Genomic DNA, 22294 nt, shown 5'->3' on the forward strand with positions numbered 1-22294 from the left:
TTGAAGGTTGAGACACAAAGTCCTTGCCATGGTGGAGAGTTGGTAGCAAAGGTGCTTCAGTCCCATGGCGTGAAATATGTGTTCACGCTAGTCGGTGGTCATATCTCACCCATCCTTGTTGCCTGTGAAAAGTTGGGTATTCGTGTGGTGGACACGAGGCATGAGGCGACTGCAGTATTCGCTGCAGATGCAGTGGCCAGACTTTCAGGTATGCTGTAATCATTTTTTTTTTTTTAAAGAGATTCAGTTTCTAAAGGTGCCCATACACTTGCGGTGCGCACCATGTGTTTTTAACTAGATTGCAACTAGTTCAAAACACATGCGATGGGCTAAGCACTTCGCATTTTGAACTAGATGCAATGCAGGCTAGTTCAAAAAGTACGGGCAGCACATACTTTATGTGCTGTGCGATTAGATCTACGCGGGAGCACACATTTCATCGCACCCGTACATCGAACCATGTGTGGGCATGTTTCTAAAAAAAGTTGCAGTTTGTACTTAATATCACTTGTATGTATCTATGTATGTGATAGCATACACAGCAGGAGTCTGAGGCTTTAGTACAGGACAAAGTTCGACAGAGGACAAAAAATTGGTCACCCTCCCACAAGCCTTCTTGAAATAGTTTAGGAAATAGCAGTTCCAAAATGTTATTCTTTAAATTCTTAGAGGCTGATTCAGGAACGCTCATTGCAATCCGTATTCTGCCCCAACCAAGATGGTCGGGGTTTGCGCATGTGCGAACAGCTTCGGCGAGTTACACACTCGCTGGGCCATTTTCTGTTTGGAAGGAGTGCAGGGGACAGTAGCAGTGGAACGTGCAACGTTTTTTGGATGTCCCCATAAAAATGCTGGCAATTCCTTTGTAGAAGCAGGTGTGGCATTGCCTGCTTGGGGCGGTTGGCTGACGTCATGATTTCACCGCCCACCCCATCTTCATCTAACAGCGACGGAAAGAAAAGTCAGTATAGAGTATTATCTAAGGGTCAAAAAATGGTTTGATGGTCTGTGACCATCAAATGATTTCTCTCCCCTTTGGCCGCATGCGAGGGGATGTGTTCGCGTACCCAGAATGGTACAGTGTAGATGTTTGGATGGGAGGCGTTTATGGGCTCGCTAGGCAGAGAATGTATGCTGAGTAGCGAGCCAACCAGGCCCTTCGTTTAGTGTCCAGCTGCTGAAGCAGCTATGTGGGTACTTATGTAGTATCTGGGCTGCCGATTTTCTGATTGTATGCCTTACCTTAAGGCATGCGATTCGATGCGATTTTTCCGACCCGATTTTAAAATACAGATACTACATAAGTACCGCTATGTGTATATACAATTAACTTGCCCTCTATTGTATTGAACTGTTTATTCGCTTATGTACTCTAATTTGGGCTCTGCAGATCCATTTTGGCGCCATATAAATAACGAATAATGATAATCATATTAATAATAATAATGCCATTTTCAAAAGCTCTACATAAGGTCTAAATGCAGTTTAAACAGTTGTTTAAAAAGGGCCAGAAACATAACGCTTTCATTCATTTATAAGTTCAGCTGTTTTTTTTCTGCTGGTCCCAAATACTACCATTACCTAGAAAACAGTTAGACCGTGAAATCTGCTTTTACAGCTTATTCATTCCCTTTGTAAAATATTTAACAAAATAAAAGTGCTGATTTATTTTTTTTCTGAAGCAAAATCCTCTTGTGTGACATGTTCCTGAAATATGTCTTTAGATTAATTGGTACAAAAAGATGCCACTATATGCGGCTGAGGTCAGCAAGACAGACATCCGTATCTATCCTTATGTATCAATACCTATTTTCCTATAGATTGTAAGCTTGCGAGCAGGGCCCTCCTACCTTTTGACTGTCTGTAAATACCCTGTTTGTTGTATCACTGTCTCCTTTGTAAAGTGCAACGGAATATGCTGCGCTATATAAGAAACTGTTAATAAATAAATATGCAATGTATTCCCTGTTCTAAAGCTGGGTATACACGATAACGATATTGTTAGCTATATTACCATGCAGTGTGTACCCTCTACACGATGCATGCTCCCGTTCACAATCCCACTGTCGTCTGTTCATGCAATCAAATCTGACAATATCCTCAGTGACTTGCTATGTCCCTACACACATAGCAATGCAGAGGAATTGTCGGAGTGAGATTGCTTTGTGTGAAGGCCCCAACAGTAACTGTTAGATCACCTTCTGGACCAGATGTACTAAGTGATAAAATGGATAGTGAGAAACCACCATCCAATCAGCTCTTACCTGTCATTTTTAAAACACAGATTCTATATGGGGTTTCCGGGAAGGTTGCGCCGTGGACTTAGGGTGGTCACCTAGCTGCAAAAGTGTTGGTACACTGCCAGTACTACAGTGGTAGTGCTAGAAAAGAGGGGGGTTACACCTTGCGGTGTCACTTTGCGCTCTGGGGACCCTTGTGAGTATACAATATGAACTCGTTATGACTATTAATAAAGTCAACATGTATGAGTGAAGTGTTGTCTTTTCAAAATAAATAGCATTTATTGAATGTTTGCATAATACATTGAGTATATAAAAAATGGATAATGATAAAATTTCTATGTGATAACAGATGTTTAAACAATATTTAAAATTGGTTAAAACAAATTATCTAAGCCTAATACCGGTACACACATACGTTGGGTGAGTGGGATATGGGATAACACACAGGGGGTATGCCTTTAGGTGTGATCACACTTATATTCTGTCTGGATGAAAGTCAGTTTCTGTAGCCTTTAACAAGGATGCCACTGTGGGCTTGATACTACCCCTTCCAGATGTAGGAGATGGAAACGTCTGCCGGCAGACTCCCGTCGACTGACCTCTTTTGTAGTGAGGTTTGATCGGCGGTTCCAGCTGCTTGCGTGCCTTCGACTAGTTTCGCCAGGTAACTGGCTTCCTCAGGATGGTCGCAGTACTGGTGAAGCTTCCTGTTCCTCCTTATATGGTAGAGGTGTGGGTGTGGTTTTGTGACGCTGGTGTAGCCTCTAATAGTTCCTGCACCAATCAGTGCTGCTGCTCACTCCAGAGTGTGCGGGACTTAGTACCCGCACCTATCACCGCTGTGTCTTTCTGCTGATGCGGCGGAGATTGCCGTGGGCGGGTGACGTCACTGTTGCCCTTCTGTCAATTCGACTTCCGCCCTTCTCAGGGCCGTATTAGCGCTGTTCGTCGTTCTGCCGTTGCTTTGGTGACGCGGTCTGTGTATGCCGCTGACTTCCGCCCTTCTCAGGGACGCATCTCTGCTGTTTGTTAACAGGTCGGCGTGGGTTATTGAGCCATTGTCTACGGAAGCTAAAGCTGTCGTTGATGTTGGATTCAGAATGTTTCTTCATGTCCCTGTAGTACGGTGTAACACCGTTGTGCAGGGCAATGATTTTGAGTTGGTCTTCTAACATTGACACATGCAGGAAGGTGCGAGGGAGGGAAGAGGGGGATGGGATTGCAACATGTAATAACTCTATATAGGTTTATCTATAATGCATACAGTGTATGGAGCTTCAAAAATAACGCTACAAAATGACTTGAAATGACCATAATTCATAGAGAGAAGAATTTAAATGCTAAAGAATAGCTTTTTTATATATATAAAGTATGGTGCATACAGAAGATGAAATGGAGGTAATTTATCAATAACCCACGCCGACCTGTTAACAAACAGCAGAGACGCGTCCCTGAGAAGGGCGGAAGTCAGCAGCATACACAGACCGCGTCACCAAGGCAACGGCAGAATGACGAACAGCGCTAATACGGCCCTGAGAAGGGCGGAAGTCGAGAAGGGCAACAGTGACGTCACCCGCCCACGGCAATCTCCGCCGCATCAGCAGAAAGACACAGCGGTGATAGGTGCGGGTACTAAGTCCCGCACACTCCGGAGTGAGCAGCAGCACTGATTGGTGCAGGAACTATTAGAGGCTACACCAGCGTCACAAAACCACACCCACACCTCTACCATATAAGGAGGAACAGGAAGCTTCACCAGTACTGCGACCATCCTGAGGAAGCCAGTTACCTGGCGAAACTAGTCGAAGGCACGCAAGCACCTGGAACCGCCGATCAAACCTCACTACAAAAGAGGTCAGTCGACGGGAGTCTGCCGGCAGACGTTTCCACGTTCATCTCCTACATTTGGAAGGGGTAGTATCAAGCCCACAGTGGCATCCTTGTTAAAGGCTACAGAAACTGACTTTCATCCAGACAGAATATAAGGGTGATCACACCTAAAGGCATACCCCCTGTGTGTTATCCCATACCCCACTCACCCAAGGTATGTGTGTATCGGTATTAGGCTTAGATATTTTGTTTTAACCAATTTTAAATATTGTTTAAACATCTGTTATCACATAGAAATTTTATCATTATCCATTTTTTGTATACTCAATGTATTATGTAAACATTCAATAAATGCTATTTATTTTGAAAAGACAACGCTTCACTCATACATGTTGACTTTATTAATAGTCATAACGAGTTCATATTGTATACTCACAAGGGTCCCCAGAGCGCAAAGTGACACCGCAAGGTGTAACCCCCCTCATTTTTAAAAACGCAACCTGTGACATGGAAGTTAGGAGTTGATTGGCTGGTGGTTTATCACTCTCCATTGTATCACTTTTTTAAGCTGGTGATATGTACGACTGGGCATTTTGTATCTTGTGAAGATATATTAGTTAAGTGCTATCTTTAGACCTTTCTAGATCATTTGACATGTTGGTAGTCCTATGGCAAGGCAGTACATGGTTAGTTTGTATATTCCCCCCGTATTTGCGTGGGTTTCCTCTGGGTAGTTCGGTTTCCTTCCACAATCCCAAAATATACTGGTAGGGTCCTAACAAATTAACCCTAGAATGTCTGGGTGTTCGTGTACATGTGGTAAGGAATATAGATTGTAAGCTCTAATGGGGCAGGGACTGATGGGAATGATCAAATATTCTCTGTAAAGCGCTGCGAAATATGTGTGTGCTATATAAGAAACTGTTAATAAATAATAAATAAATAATGATTACTCTAATCTGTACCATTGTTGTGGTGCAGGGACTGTGGGTGTGGCTGCAGTGACCGCAGGTCCAGGTTTAACAAATACAGTCACAGCCATTAAGAATGCTCAGATGGCAGAATCCCCCCTTCTGCTAATAGGTGGAGCGGCTGCCACGTTACTACAGGTAAGTAATCCTCTTCTTGTGGGATTTCATTTCTGGGCAGCATTTCATTATTTAAATTTGACCCCAGCTATTTGGATGATCTTAATTGGATTCTCATCCACATTTTTTAGCTTGTTTATATTTTATATTTTAACAAATCACTTTAATTAAAATTGAAAAAATATGTGTGATTGTGATACACACAAAAAGATGATTGTGCCTAGATTCCTCCAAGTGTAGAAGCTGCATTGTCCTAGTACATATGATACCACATATATTATCTTCTGTGCATGCTGATGTAAAAGGTACAAGTGTAACCTAGCCTAGGGGCTGTATAGTGCTACTGACAAGCTGCAGATGTATCAGAGTCAAGTGTAAAAGGGATAAGCTGTAAGCTTCAAAAGATCATTGTTATTGGTCTACTGCGAATGCACTGTTTAAAGATTATCTAGAATTGCCATGTACAGGTTGTTGGTAATTGATAACCAACAAGTATTTATTGACTGTACAAAATGTGTTCTACAGTTGAGAGTATCTGGTCTTATTTAGAACTCCAATTTATAAAATAAATAAAAAATACACTACAATGATTTAATGCGATTCCAACCTTTTGGGCCAGTATAGCATTTATAAAGTGTCAAATCGCATGTTTCCATCCAATCCGATCCTATGCGCAGTCTCATGAGCGCTAGATCGGAGCCCCTAGATCGCTAGTGCTGATTTGCCAGAATTGCATTGAATTGTGTTAAAAATGGAATGTTTTTTTGTGCATGCGATGTATCGCAGGAAGATTGACTGGTGTTTCCTTTGCCCTTAAGCCAGCCCATCAGATATATCTATGGTACAATTATATTCCATCAGATCTATCGCATGCAATTTACGTGGCTCGATATATCTCGTGTGATAGAACAAAGGTAAAAAATCGGATGAAATCACTCCAGGGGGGAGTTCAAGGAAAATTGCATCCAACCTTTAGGTTATAGTCTGCCCCCAGATAAATACTAACTATATATATATATATATATATATATATATATATATATATATATATTTCGCAAGGAATGCAGTTGTTATGAAACAGTTGCTATGAAACAATTATTTTTCTTAGTGTTGCAGAATTTTTTGTTTTACATGTGTCTAAAATAAAACTACTAAAAATCTCTGTTCTTGTATTAAACGTATAAAAATCTTTCTCTGGCTCTCCTCATGATGTATTTTACAGATGTATGGTATCTTGACCATATATTACAAATATATAATTTATCTTCTAACCCTTTTTTTGTACTAGGGCAGAGGAGCCCTCCAGGACATAGACCAGTTATCTCTCTTTAGGCCTATTTGTAAATTCTGTGCATCTGTAAGGACTATACGTGAGATTATCCCTGTGCTGCGGAAGGCACTGGCTGAGGCACAGTCGGGAACTCCCGGTGAGCGATGTTCTTTACTGCTAAAACGGTTCACTTCATAACACTGCATATTGTATAGAATAAGTGTGCTGAAACTATTCTTATTCATAGTCTTTCATTGTATAAAAGTAGCAAGTAGTATTGTCTAGAGAGTAATTACCAGAATAATTAATTGAGTTATGTGACTGTGTTGTAGTCTGTGCATTTAATTGTATTTTCTGTTGCACATGTTTAGAGATGGCATAATGTAACTCTCATTTAATAGATCCAATAACCTTCTTTAATTGTTGCACAAGCGAGAGATTCCATTTACTAATTACCTTGCAAAGCTTCTGCTGCCAGCTAGCCACATTTATGCATTGCGTTGTTATTGTTGCCCAGGTGATCAGCAACTGATTTCACACAGTGCGGAGTAGGAGCGGCTCAGGTTCCCAGTGAAGATGACAGTATGCAAGCTGTCAAAATAATTGTTTGTTTTTTTATAAAGGGTATAGGGGTAGAAATGCGCACTCTGGAAGTGGGTCCCTCCTGTCAGACTCACTAAGTGTCTGGAAAGTTATACTGCGGTGTCAGATTGTGTGGATGTGCTATTTGGTTCTAAGGTGTGCTCTGCCCACAATATGAAAATGACACTTGTATGTGATACATACAAAACATTTATTGCACAAAAAAACAGGTACAACAGTGCGGTGTCAGCAAAGTCCTGTGTTCCTGGTGATGCAGCCTGGGTGACTGGGGTCCGTGCGGGGCTGGTGCTGGGGAATGGGGAGGGTTGTGTGTAGTCAACATAGTGACTGTACACGGGTTATTCTGTGTAGAATGCTGGGCGGGAACGTTACACACACAGGGGATGAGTGACCGATCTGGCTAAATATATCCGATTATGACATCAATGTGAACCAAAAAAATCCATTCAAAATCACATCACACTGTTTAGCATGGGGTTCATTCTGAAAGGCAGCAATCCTAGAATAACCCGGGTCGAAAAATGCACTATATAAGGAACTGAGCTGGGTCGGACCCGGGTTTGCAATGTGAAAGGGGTACTTCCTATCCTGTCTTTTGTTAATGGGATTCTGGAGCCGAGTTTTGTGAGGCTTTAGAACTAGACCTAGACATGATGCCTTAAGCTCATACACTTAGTGATGTTCTCTACATTTTGTACTAGATCATATTGCATATAGTACAAAAAGTATGTGTCGCACATACAGCAAACTCTAGCTTGCAAGCATAAGGGCTTCATTTTATATGTATATTTCTACTGTCATTCTCTTTAATTCAAATCAGGCATTTTCTTTCAACTGTAGCTTGTCTGTTTTCCAGGGCCCGTGTTTGTGGAGTTTCCCATTGACATTTTGTATCCATATCATGTGATCCATAAAGAGTTGTCCCCAAAAGGTGCTCCTAAAGGAATTCTAGGAAAAATAATTAATTGGTAAGAGTTACAGACATGCAATATAATCTTATATATTGGAGCATTACTGAAATATTCTGTAATGATCACATAAGTCGGCTTATTACCTCTGCTTATTCACAGACAAGTGTATGGCAGTACAATGTATATGGTGGCAGGCAGGATTTATTGTGTTTCTTGTTCGAAGTGCCACTCTATCTTCTGACCAATAGACTATTGCTCCATAAGTGCCTTTATACCAGGTCAAAAGCACTGGCATGACAAGGCACTCAGAACCACCATGCTTTGGGAACAACTTGACAGAGTTCCCTCTTTAATACCATGAATGTATTTATAGTCTGCTAGAGCTCTGCAAAGACAGGTAGGAAAAGTGAAAATAGATGGTGTCCTCTTTTTAACACATGTAAAATTTGTTTTGATCAAAAAGGGCCTTTCTTGCAAAAAAAAAATATAATTTTTTTTTCTGTAACGATGGGGCATGATGGTGAATTTGAATGCAATGTTGATTTTATATCCCAGTCACCAACCCTGATCCTTTTTTTAAATTATTTTCAAACCTCAGTGGGTAGATGAGAATTTCAGAAAAGGTCGAAAGAGAAAGAATGTCCTTATGTTGGTGCACCCACATAAGGACATTCTTTCTCTTTTGTCTTTTTCTGCAAGTATCTATATCCATTGGTAGCACACCTCCCAATGACAAGTATACACTTTAATATACATGGGGGTCCATTTTTCTATATAGTGGTCCTGTGCGACTGGCATCCTTTCTTCCGTTGTTAGATGAGAAGTTCACACTACAGTATAGTAATTTCATTGGAGTATTGTATAATGCTGTTTAACTATACTGTGACTATAGTTCATCATACACCCCATCAGTGTATAAGGTTTTGTGACTGTATTTCCAATGTTGGATTTTCACCTATCAGGTACTTGCAGAATCACCTGAATAATTTATTTGCTGGAGCTTGGGAGTCCAGAGACACTTCACCTCTTCTAGTCTCCATCCCTAAGGCTACAGCTGAGCAGGTCTGTTTAATGACTTACTGTATTAAACCTAATTTCATGCATATTAACATTATAATTATTAATTATTTTAATTATAGAACACTCTCAAATAGGACTCAAGGCGCTTTCTAACATTAATATTAAACTTTACTAATTAATATGAAATATTAACATTATTATTAAATAAGGAAGATACACAGTAGAACTTTATATTTGGCTATAACAATATTTCCAAATGAATAGCGGCATACTTTGTTTACTTACAAAGATATACAACATTGCAAAAAATCTATCCCACATACCACTCTATAGCTTAACAAGAACACCTGTTTATTTATAGCAATTTTTTTTTTGTCTCTTCTTCATTATTTGGGGTGTGGGTCATAGTGTCGACAGTGCTTAGGTTGACACATGAAAAGGTTGATTTGACATTTATTTGTCAATTTATAGATTTCAGCATGTGGACCACCAATTAGTGTACCACTTTGCTCGCCATACTTTGGGGCCAAGTGCCTTGCTCTGCTACAGATGCGCTTGCCACACTTTGCCATCCACGATTGAGATTGGTAAAGTATAAAAGGATAAAATTAAAAAATTGTGAAAAACTTGTCACCTATTGCCATGTTAACATTTTCCTTGTATAAACCTTGTCAGAGTTGACAATATGGTGTTGACCTAGACACCGATAACCTATCATCATGTATATACTCGTGGACTCCGTATGTGAACAACGAAGTACCTTGCCCAAGCATAGCGAGGGAAGCGGGGCACTACTTTGGAGTCCATTTCAAATTGACACCAAAAAAAAATGAAAAACTCATGTTGACCTTTTATGTGCCAATCATTACCATGTCAACCTTCGACCTAGTCGATGTTGACCGTCTGGTGCCAAAATATTGACTGTCAACAAATAATGACAAGATTACATTATATGCCAGGCAAGTATTTACAAAAAAATAGAAAATCTTTTTCATAGATCTGTAGGTTTATCCATGAAAGAGAATAGAATTTTTTTTTCAAAAACATTTTGGAGCACCACCAATTCAATATTGATAGATGCAACTGTGGTCCCATATAGTTATACTTTTTTATTTGTTCCATCTGGTAGCTCTTTTGGTTCTCAAAAAGATTTTAGAAAAAGTGGGCCCTGGTAACACTGATAGCTCGAGATTCTGGAATTCAGATTTGCTGCACATACATAGTTACATAGTAGGTAAGGATGAAAAAAGACTTGCGTCCATCTAGTTCAACCTAGAATAGATTATCCACTTATGATTTGGTAGGTTCTGATATTTTAAAGACAGATTATATTTCTAATTTGTACCCATGGATATTTTTATCCAGTAAATGTTTGTCCAACTTTGTTTTGAACGTATTTATTGAGCCAGCCGACACCACTTCTCCTGGAAGAGCGTTCCAGAGTTTGACTGCTCTGTCTGTAAAGACATTTTTTCTTCTAGCTGAACAAAATCTTTTTTCTTATAATCTATACTCATGCCCTTGCGTCCTAGATTCCTTTCTAGTAGAAAAAAAGGTGTGTGACAGTTCCTTATATTGGCCCCTCATATATTTGTACATGTTGAGCATGTCCCACCATACACGTCTCTTTTCTAATGTAAATAGCCCAAATTGCTTAATCTCTCCTCGTAGCTTGCTAGAACTTGCTAGGAGCTTCACCATGGTTTTTCTTCAGTTGCTAGATCTGTTGACTCCAGGTTCTTGTCAACATTTAGCTTTTGCTTGTCTGGCTTTAATGTGGAAGCTATGTTGGGAAAGGTCAAAGGGTTTGCTGAATGTTGTACAGATCTTTTGAAGGCAAGGGAGCCAGTTTCTGTTAAAAATGTGTCACTGGGTTTGGAAGATTTATTTGGCTGATGGGAGTGAAAATGTTTGTGGTCTGGCAGCTGATTCCCTGATGGTTCAAGTTTCTTCTTGGTCAGTCTTTCCAAAGACGGATGACATGACGCTTTTTTTTTCCAGGGAATTCTTTATGTCTAACTTACTTTTTCCATGGGGTTTGGTTTTGTGGGTCTTGCAGAATACCCCTTTTCAGCCATTGAAGTCTGCCAATGAAAATGCTAATCATGAAAGTAATGCTTGTTCTGACTTTTTCTTCAGTCTAAAAAGTATCTGAACTTGGTCCTCTTTTGTTTTTCTTGTGTCAAGATAGTTCTGTTTTGAGGACTAACTGAGGTATTCAATTGGCAACATTAATTTAATATGTGCAAAAAATGGAGTTAGCCTTGGTCTTTAACGCCCAGCTATTCAATTACAGCCAAAACGGGGTGTATAATGGAATGGCGCTACACCTTTATCTGTGAGGGGAAGAATAAAAGGAATACTTGGCTCTGGGGATTATTAGGATCTGAATGATTCCCAGATGGGGTTCCTCCTCGTTTCTTCCCTTGTGCGATTTATGAATAGGTATGAGGGAAAGAAAGATTGCTAGTGTCAGGTTGGCATATTAAATAATACAGTTTTTTAAGACATGATCATTATCTTAATGTAGGTCGGTATAATCTGTGGCGCACCTAACTCACATCGGGTTAGGTGTTTTCAGATTTATCAAGGTTTCTTTAAGTGGGTATAGATAATGGCGTACCGGTACTCACTGTCTTTCTTGTGTGCCTCCTCCTATTAAGGTATCTTTAACATGAACAGTGAAGTTTAATTTAGATAAAATATTTTTACTGGTAAAAAAACTTTATTAAAAACAGAAATAAATAAAAAAATAGGGAATCGCATCTACCCTGGAGAAAAAAGCAACCAATGAACCTGGTCAATCCGGCCGAGAAAAGAACACAGGTCCTCCAAAAATGGATGTTACCTTCTCTCCAGGATGTTGCGATGTTTATTGTTCCTTCTTTGGCTGTTGAAAGTCCCCTCTGGCCAACGCGTTTTGGGAATGCTGGTTCCCTTTATCAAGGCATGCGTTGGACAGAGGGGACTTTCCCCTCTCGTAAAATAAAAGAAGTTTACTGGTTTGTACCTTATCTCTTTCCAAGCGTTCATAAATCTCCCTTATATAATTGTGTTTTTTTATTATACTTTTATTTTGGGGAGAGGGATTTTATTTTTGTTTCTCCCATAATTGTTTTTATGAGAGCCTTAAGGCCCATACACACTGGGCGACTTTGAGCTGAAAGTCGGTCAAAACAGCAGGTTTGAGGGGGTTTTAGCTCAAAGCCGCCCAGTGTGTATGCGCCTGTGGTGAGCGCTGCTGTGCGCTCCCGCAACATCACCGGGAAAGCCGTTCATCTGCTGGTTATACCAGCTTTGAGAACGGCTTTGCATTGCACTGCGCTATGCAAAGCCTCCCGCACCCCGCTGTCAGCACCGGGCAGGGGGAAAACGGCTCCGTGTGTATGGACCTTTAGTATTTCTTCTGGAACACTGTTTCATGTATGTTACCCTTCTAATCAACTAATTACTATCCTGCTCAATTACTATCCTGCTCATTCTGCTTCACCTTAAAGTAGTAGTTGTCTTGTCATTATTGTCCATTTTCCAGATCCAGCAGTGTGTGGAGATGGTGAGTCGTGCTAAGAAGCCTGTATTCATCCTGGGCAGTCAGGCCACTCTGCCTCCGATACCAGCTGACAATCTCAGGTAGCAAATTAATTTCATTCATTTTAAGCAACAGGTGCTTCATTAAGTATATTTATTTAATGGCTTATCATGGTTTTCTGACTAAATACAATTACCTATATATTCGGGGCAGCGCGGATGGTGTAATGGTTAGCATTACTGCCTCACAGTGCTGAGGTCATTCTCACCATGACCTAACTGTGTGGAGTTTGTATATTCTCCCATTGCTTGCATGGGTTTCCTCCGGGTACTCCAGTTTCCTCCCACAATCCAAAAATGTACTGGTACAGTAGGTTAATTGGCTCCCAACAAAAATTAACCCAAGAGTGAATGTGTGTGTGTGTGTGTGTGTGTGTGTGTGTGTACATGTGGTAGGGAATATAGAGTGTAAGCTCCACTGGGGCAGGGACTGATGTGAGTGTTCTCTATAAAAGCGCTGAGGAATATGTGTGCGCTATATAAGAAACTGTTCATAAATAAAAAAAATAAATAAAAAAGAGTAGGCACATATACAGGGGCGAATTTAGAGTTCAGGCCGCCCCTGGGCACAACATTTTTTTGCTGGCAATCTGATATTTGAATGTTTTTTTATATTGGAGTTTTATTGCCTGCCTTGTAATTTGTTAGGGGGGGAATGCTCAGCCCTGATTCGTGGTATTGAGTTCACATGGACATGATCCATCATTCATAAGGGAACTTCTCTAGGCTGTTGGGTTATATTCAGAGGGTGTTATTTAAAAGAGTTATATAATGAAACAACATATTCAGGACTTATTCAGGACTTAAACGGATGAAAACAGATGAAACCATCACCAAAACATCTTCAAGCCTCAGAAAGATTTAAAACCGACGTGCCATTCACCCTTTTGCAATAACCTCTAAAATTGAACGCATGTACCTAACTTGCATTCCAATATACTCACACTGTCACTATGGGCCTTATTCTAGTTCACTCTTTCTGACAAAATCCTTCTTGATGGACAAAACCATGTGCACTGCAGGTGGGGCAGATGTTACTTGTGCAGAGAGAAATGTAGACATTTATGCCTTGCTAATTGGAGCCATATTAGGCTGGTCTGCTTCACCAAATACAGGGAAACTCGACAATTTAAACCATTTACTTCACTGCAAGCCATAGCATTGTATGCAAGCTATGGTCAGCTGTGCTAGTCAGAGTGCACTCGCATATATGTAGGGTTTAGAAATAACTATATAAGCAACCCCAGTAAGCTGCTATTAACTATTGCAAGGCTAATATAACTCTATATGCCTATATAACTCTGTTCAAATACACCATGTACTACAAACTATTGCTCTGTATTGCTCTCCATGGTCTTCTCTCAAAATCAGTCTCTTCTCTCTCTCTCTCTCCCTGAAACTCAGCCCTCTATACACATTTCTGCCTCAATTATCCATAACCCTCTTATTAACACTCATGAGATTTTTACATATCTCTCTACATTAACAATAACATCCACAAACTGTCGCCATAAACAACATTCACAAACCACCTGCAGCTATACCTATCTCTCTCTACTGCTTATGTTAGCTGTCGACATTTCAATTAATCCAAGCCTCAGCTGCTTGCCCCACTCTCAGACACCTAACTCTCAGGAACATAGTAATCCAGCTAACCTCATAAACATCACCCCTCATATCACTAAAATGTGCGTTATGGAATGCAAACTCTGTTGGCAACAAATTAACATCCATCCACGACTTCTTCATTTCAAACCACTTCAACCTGCTGGCTATAACAGAAACACGGCTCTCACAATCAGACACAGCCTCCCCTGCAGCCCTGTCACACAATGGTCTCCACTTCACACACACCTCCAGCCTGGTGACAGAAGAGGAGGTGGGGTTGTTATATTACTATCCCAATCCTTCACATACACAGTTCTTCCACAGGTTCCATCACTCACATTCACATCATTTGAAGTACATTCCATCAGAACTTACACTCCTTTCTCGCTGCGTGTTGCAGCTATCTATCGCCCACCTGGGCAGTCAACATGATTTTTGGAAGATTTTTCTGCCTGGCTGCCTCACTTCTTTTCCTCTGACATCTCAATCATCATCATGGGTGACTTCAACATTGCTGTTGATAGCCCAAAATCTGCTGCTCATGCCTCCAAACTTCTCTCTAACCTCCTCCCTCGGCCTCTCCCAATGGACTGACTCCTCTACTCATCGGGAGGGCCACTGCCTTGATCTTGTATTCACTAAGCTGTGCTCAGTGTCTGAATTCACCAATATTACTTTACCTCTCTCAGATCACAACCTTATCACCTGCATGCTGTCCTCTAGTGCTTGCTCCTATTTCTGCATTCACTACCCCTGAGATGGCGATATCACACCTAAACCTAACTCTCAAAACAGCCCTGGATGAAGTGGCTCCAGTTACCCACCACACTCCACATAGGCCTAGACGCCAACCATGGCACTAAATTAACAAGACCCCTACAAAATCTCTCACGCAAAGCTGAGAGTAAATGGCGTAAATTTCACAGTCCAATGGCTTTCTTTACATAATACAAAAATATGGTGGGTCAGCGCTAATAATGAGGGTTTTTTTTTTTTTTTTTTTTTTTTTCAATAATGGAAAAGTCTCACATGAGATGATCTTTAGATTCCAAAAAACAGTCCGGTGTTCTTTCTTCCAAAATGGTTATCCCAGGGGTATGTGAATAAAAGATAGAACAAAGTACATATGGTGAAGTACGTCTGTGTATTTACAATCAAGAAAGGGGGGATGAGGTTTCTTAAACAAGTCCTGTCCTATGGCCCTTGTGCAGATGACAACTTTACGGGGATCACCACGTGTGTTGAGTTCAGAAACTGATGCTTACAATAAAGCTTACATTAAGGAGTTGCTACCCCCACATATAACGGTTTCTTTACACTGATTTTGAATCATCAGATGACAATGAGTGCGATAAAATGATGCTCACTTGTATGCTTACATAAAAGACATCGATCCACTCTCATCAAGGTTTCTTTCTTTTGGTTGTTGAAAAAACGGCTTCTCAGACCCGTTCGGTAAAATCCAAAAAGTATTATTTATTGACATTTAATAAGACGAAAAAATATATAAACACACCAATGGATAACTGGTGCCAGATGTCAACACAACACAACCCACCGAGGATAGATGGTATACCCGGGAAATAATACCTCTGGGGGGTAGTGGTTACAGGCTGCCAGTATCTACAAAGGATGGGTTAATACAGAAAAAACGGACACCGCACCAACGCGTTTCGACCTTTCCTAGGTCTTTATCAAGGTGGTGTCATTCCTTGCTCTGCTGGGGTATAAATACCCATTGCTCAATGAGACCAAACAGATGGGCGTCTCCTCAATTAACATTAATTATCCCTTTGGTACAACAAAATGGTGTCATATTTAGCTGAACATTAGCCATAAAACAAATGCATCAAACCACACTCTGTACATATAAAAACGATCCTTTTAAAACATGTTAAATGTGGACAGGAAGTCCTAATATGGGCATACCCTCCTTAGGACATCCGTTGGTGTCACTTCACCGGATGACGTGTAGGACACTTGAATCTACACAATAGGTTCCCCCCTTCCAAAAGGTCTGTATCATACAGGACCTAGCGTATAGCGTGAATCCCGACAGTGCGTTCTAGCGCTGGTGGAACGCAGCGCCATGTTCAAACGTGTCACCTGATATAACCGTGACACGCACGGCCATCTTTCTGGGTCAGCGTTAATCCTCACAGTGCGCTCCGACGTTGGTGGAACGCAGCGCTGCTTTGAACGTGTCACGTGATCTCAACGTGACACGCACGGCCATCTTTATAGGTCAGCGCTATACTTCCTGTTGAGTGGAACGCAACAGGCGTATAGCTGACCCGCTAGTATATGGACATAGTATTCTGCAAGCAATATGCATGTCTTTAAAAGTTGGAACGACCATCACATGACCCGACTTTTATACTGGCTGGCAATCTATATATATCACAATGTTTTTAAAATTTCTTAATATAATAACGATGGTTCTTTAACCTAATAGCAGCATACATGGAGGAAAATTTAAAATAAATGCATTTTACTGTATCTTAATAATAAGAATCTATACGTCATAAACCATTGATCATATAAATATCATTAAAATATATCAAAAAAATTCAAGGGAAACTTCATACGGATGGAAAATAATAGAGGTAACCAAATACGTCTATATATTTTTAGGGAGTCCTACAAGAATTCATTACAAGAACCATTTAAGTTCGAAATCCCCATTTAAACCTTTTGGGGTCAAAGTGCTCATGTTATATATATATTTCATTTCAGCTTGGGCAAGTGCAGTATCACAGCCCTTCTGGCGCCAATTGCCCCAAACTTTTTTGATCCCTATAACTTTAACGATATCATCTGTAGAGCAGTTATGGCTCTTTTTAAAATGCTCAGACAGATGGTGTTTTTCCATGCCTTTTTTTATGTTTCTGGCATGTTCTGCCCATCTTTCACGTAGGGTTCTTGAAGTTTTTCCTACGTATTGCAGGCCGCATTTACATTCGATCATGTATATGCAGTTTTTGGAATTACATGTAATGAATTCTTTAATCTGATGGATTGATCCATTGGCTGTAGAACTCACTTTTTCAACTTTAATTGGTGTGTTTTTATGGATCTTACACATGGGGCAAGTTCCACACCTATGGAAGCCTTTTGTCATGATCCGGCCTGTTCTTTTCTCTGGAGCAGCACTTTTAACCAAACACGTTTTTAAATTATCCGCCTTTCTGTAAATGAACTTTGGTTTTTCTTGGATATATTCTTTCAGTAAAGGGTCTCTGATTAAGATGTGCCAGTGTTTCCTTATGATCTTTTCAACCTCTTTATGTTGATTATTATATTTTGAGATGAAAGACATCGCCGGTTTAGTGTCCTCCGTTTTGTCTTTGTACTTCAACATAGGGGCTCTGTCTTTTTTCATTAGAGTTGTAATGGTCTTAGTAATATCTTTTTCTTTATACCCCTTTTCCACAAAACGTGCCTTCATTACTTGGGCTTGTGTTTCAAAAACCTCTAGTTCCGAACAGTTCCTCCGAATTCGTTGTAGCTGGCCTGAAGGAATGTTCTCTAGCCACAATTTATGGTGGTTGCTGTTCACTGGGATATAGGTGTTATTGTCCGTTGGTTTTGAGTAATTTCTTGTGTGTATCTTGTTCTCTTTAATGTAGATGTTAAGGTCCAAGAAATGTATATCAGTTTGACTGATATCGAAGGTTAATTTTATGTTCCATTGATTAATATTCAAACCTTCACAAAAAACCTTTAGGTCGTTCTCATTACCCCTCCAGACGAACAGGATATCGTCTATATATCGCTTCCATATTAAGATGTTATTAATGTATTCGTTATTCTGCCAGATGGTATTTTCTTCCCACCAGCCCATAAATAAATTTGCATAGGCCGGTGCAAATTTAGTACCCATGGCTGTGCCCTGGACTTGTTTGTAAAATCTATCTTTAAACCAAAAAAAGTTGTGGGTTAATATGAAACCGATTGCCTCTATCAGAAACTTTCTTTGTGTCTCTGGGGTTCCTCCTTTTTCTAAAAAATGGTTTACGGACTCCATTCCCTTCTGATGGTCAATGATGGAATATAGTGACCCCACATCGGCTGTTACTAAGAAATCCCCCTCTTTCCAAGTTATGGTCTCCAAGACATTAATTACATTTATGGTGTCTTTTAGATATGCCTGTATTTTAATGACTTCAGGTTGTAATGCGTGATCCACAAACTCGGATAAATTAGCAGTAATCGAGTTTGTTCCAGCTACTATAGGCCTTCCCGGGGGTTCTTTCTGATTTTTATGGATCTTAGGAAGTAAGTAAAAAACCGGGAGGGATGGACTCGGGTTCATAATAAATTTGGCTTCCTTTTCCGTGATTATTTTTTGTTCTTTATAGCCCATAATCATGGTTTGCAGATCTTTCGTTATTTTATTACTTGGATCCCCTCGCAATAAACTGTATGTACTCCTATCGTTCAATTGCCTGAGGGCTTCTTTTTCATACATACCGCGATCCATTAAAACTATACTTCCCCCTTTGTCTGCCGGTTTTATTATTAGGTCTTCCTTTCCTTGTAGGGATTTTATTGCCTCCCTCTCTTTTTTGTTTAAGTTCGGCTTTTTAGGCCATTTGGGGGTTATCTTCTCCAAATCTTCGCATACTAGTTTCTGAAATGTCTCTACATAACATCCTTTCGCAAAAGAAGGGTTAAATGTGGACTTCGGTTTGAATTCTTTTTCGACAGTGATGGTATTCTGAGATATTGGGGTCTCTTTGTCGGCAAAAAACCTCTTCAAAGCCAATTTTCTAGTAAACTTTTGGACATCAATGTAGGTTCCAAATTTATCTATGCGGTTGTCCAGTGCATATTTTAAACCATGGTTTAGCACCGATCTTTCTTCTTGATTCAAAACGTGAGTGCTCAGATTAAAGATTCTGTTGTCATGAACCTTTTCTAGGTTTTCTGTCGATACAGTGTTTGTTGGTTCTTTTGGTTTTCCTGAGCGTTTCTTTCCCCCTCGTGTCCCTCTTAAGTTCTTTTTCTTTTTTGTTTTTGTTTTGTTCTTAGGGGTGCCTGTTATATTCTGGTCCTTCTTTTCCTTCCTAGGTCTAAAAAAGGGGGAGAGGATGGATTTTGGTTGTTTGTATCTATATTCCTTCTAATATTTAGATTTCTTCTATGGCCATTGTGGTTTTTTTTGTTCCTCATTATATTTAGGGGTATATTGCCTTCCTCCTGATATCTTGTCGATGTCATTCTCCGTGAGTTCCTATGAGGTATTCTCATTGATGTATCTCCTTCCTGCCATTCGTCTTGTATCAGAAAATGCTTCATTTTCTCTTCTTCCTCATCACGGAAAGGTCTGTACTTCGGTCTCTGTTTTCTTTCCGACCTATCTCTCCTACCTCCATATTCCTTTTGTTTTTGTTCTCCTTCATTTTGTCTCCATTCGTTGATATTCCTATATCTTCGATACGGTTGTTTAAAACGTCTTAAATCCTTAGATCTAGTTCTTGATCTATAATTTGTCCTTCTTTGTGATCTTCCTTCTGATCTATGTGCTCCCCTATAATTTGAATGTTGTTGAATTGGGGTTACGGGGTGGCAATCACAACTCTCGCTTTCTGAAGAGGTGTCTTCTATGGTGATTTCTGCATCTTCCTTTTGTTGTGCAGTTTTATCCCTTACATACTTTCGTTGTTTTCGTTGTATGGTTTCTTTTTCTTTTCTTTTTACTCTGAATTCCATGTCACGCTCTAGCTGGTTGTATTCTTCTGAACCTCTTGAGGGTTCAATGATTTTAGTTAGTTGTGAAATTTCTCCTTCCATTTGTATAAGTTGTTTCTTCCTTTCCTGTATAATCAGATCCATTAAGGAAAATGAACATTCTTCCGTAATTCGTTTCCAATTCATATAGAAGTCCGTACTCTCCTCCTTACTAGAGGGTTCTTTAGTTATAATAAGGCCCTTTGGAATTAATTTATCTGCTAGGTATTGTTCCATTGTTGCAATCTCCCACCAGATTGAGCTCTCCTTAATCAAGATTTTTTCTAGTTTTTGCATGATTAAGTCTAAACTTTCTTCTATGATTTCAGCCTGAATTGGATCATCCTGATTTTCAAAGATATGTTTCAGAATAATACTCCTTTTCTCCCTATAACCCATCATGGTGCAGCACAGAAAACAATGATAACACCTGAACAACAGTCTACTAGAACACAAAAAGGGATGTTTTCAATTGCGCAATCTTAAATCAGCAGCCTACCCACCTACAGGGGTTATCGTCCTGTCAAATACAAGCAAATACAATACAAAAATATGGTGGGTCAGCGCTAATAATGAGGGTTTTTTTTTTTTTTTTTTTTTTTTCAATAATGGAAAAGTCTCACATGAGATGATCTTTAGATTCCAAAAAACAGTCCGGTGTTCTTTCTTCCAAAATGGTTATCCCAGGGGTATGTGAATAAAAGATAGAACAAAGTACATATGGTGAAGTACGTCTGTGTATTTACAATCAAGAAAGGGGGGATGAGGTTTCTTAAACAAGTCCTGTCCTATGGCCCTTGTGCAGATGACAACTTTACGGGGATCACCACGTGTGTTGAGTTCAGAAACTGATGCTTACAATAAAGCTTACATTAAGGAGTTGCTACCCCCACATATAACGGTTTCTTTACACTGATTTTGAATCATCAGATGACAATGAGTGCGATAAAATGATGCTCACTTGTATGCTTACATAAACGACATCGATCCACTCTCATCAAGGTTTCTTTCTTTTGGTTGTTGAAAAAACGGCTTCTCAGACCCGTTCGGTAAAATCCAAAAAGTATTATTTATTGACATTTAATAAGACGAAAAAATATATAAACACACCAATGGATAACTGGTGCCAGATGTCAACACAACACAACCCACCGAGGATAGATGGTATACCCGGGAAATAATACCTCTGGGGGGTAGTGGTTACAGGCTGCCAGTATCTACAAAGGATGGGTTAATACAGAAAAAACGGACACCGCACCAACGCGTTTCGACCTTTCCTAGGTCTTTATCAAGGTGGTGTCATTCCTTGCTCTGCTGGGGTATAAATACCCATTGCTCAATGAGACCAAACAGATGGGCGTCTCCTCAATTAACATTAATTATCCCTTTGGTACAACAAAATGGTGTCATATTTAGCTGAACATTAGCCATAAAACAAATGCATCAAACCACACTCTGTACATATAAAAACGATCCTTTTAAAACATGTTAAATGTGGACAGGAAGTCCTAATATGGGCATACCCTCCTTAGGACATCCGTTGGTGTCACTTCACCGGATGACGTGTAGGACACTTGAATCTACACAATAGGTTCCCCCCTTCCAAAAGGTCTGTATCATACAGGACCTAGCGTATAGCGTGAATCCCGACAGTGCGTTCTAGCGCTGGTGGAACGCAGCGCCATGTTCAAACGTGTCACCTGATATAACCGTGACACGCACGGCCATCTTTCTGGGTCAGCGTTAATCCTCACAGTGCGCTCCGACGTTGGTGGAACGCAGCGCTGCTTTGAACGTGTCACGTGATCTCAACGTGACACGCACGGCCATCTTTATAGGTCAGCGCTATACTTCCTGTTGAGTGGAACGCAACAGGCGTATAGCTGACCCGCTAGTATATGGACATAGTATTCTGCAAGCAATATGCATGTCTTTAAAAGTTGGAACGACCATCACATGACCCGACTTTTATACTGGCTGGCAATCTATATATATCACAATGTTTTTAAAATTTCTTAATATAATAACGATGGTTCTTTAACCTAATAGCAGCATACATGGAGGAAAATTTAAAATAAATGCATTTTACTGTATCTTAATAATAAGAATCTATACGTCATAAACCATTGATCATATAAATATCATTAAAATATATCAAAAAAATTCAAGGGAAACTTCATACGGATGGAAAATAATAGAGGTAACCAAATACGTCTATATATTTTTAGGGAGTCCTACAAGAATTCATTACAAGAACCATTTAAGTTCGAAATCCCCATTTAAACCTTTTGGGGTCAAAGTGCTCATGTTATATATATATTTCATTTCAGCTTGGGCAAGTGCAGTATCACAGCCCTTCTGGCGCCAATTGCCCCAAACTTTTTTGATCCCTATAACTTT

At 40.0% G+C, this 22294-nt stretch overlaps 1 protein-coding gene across 1 annotated transcript in view; it reads left to right on the forward strand.

Annotated features, from left to right (window-relative positions):
• Window positions 1-22294, forward strand: part of HACL2 (2-hydroxyacyl-CoA lyase 2) — an 86635-nt gene that overhangs the window by 14249 nt on the left and 50092 nt on the right. The window contains exons 3-8 of the mRNA XM_083162793.1: window positions 7-208; window positions 5055-5182; window positions 6450-6588; window positions 7891-8002; window positions 8908-9007; window positions 12498-12595. Coding sequence (XP_083018919.1) covers window positions 7-208; window positions 5055-5182; window positions 6450-6588; window positions 7891-8002; window positions 8908-9007; window positions 12498-12595 — 779 coding nt within the window. The remainder of the gene's footprint in view (window positions 1-6; window positions 209-5054; window positions 5183-6449; window positions 6589-7890; window positions 8003-8907; window positions 9008-12497; window positions 12596-22294) is intronic.

This window comes from Crinia signifera, chromosome 19 (genome assembly GCF_055691185.1).
Source record: "Crinia signifera chromosome 19, ASM5569118v1, whole genome shotgun sequence".
Taxonomy (NCBI): domain Eukaryota; kingdom Metazoa; phylum Chordata; class Amphibia; order Anura; family Myobatrachidae; genus Crinia; species Crinia signifera.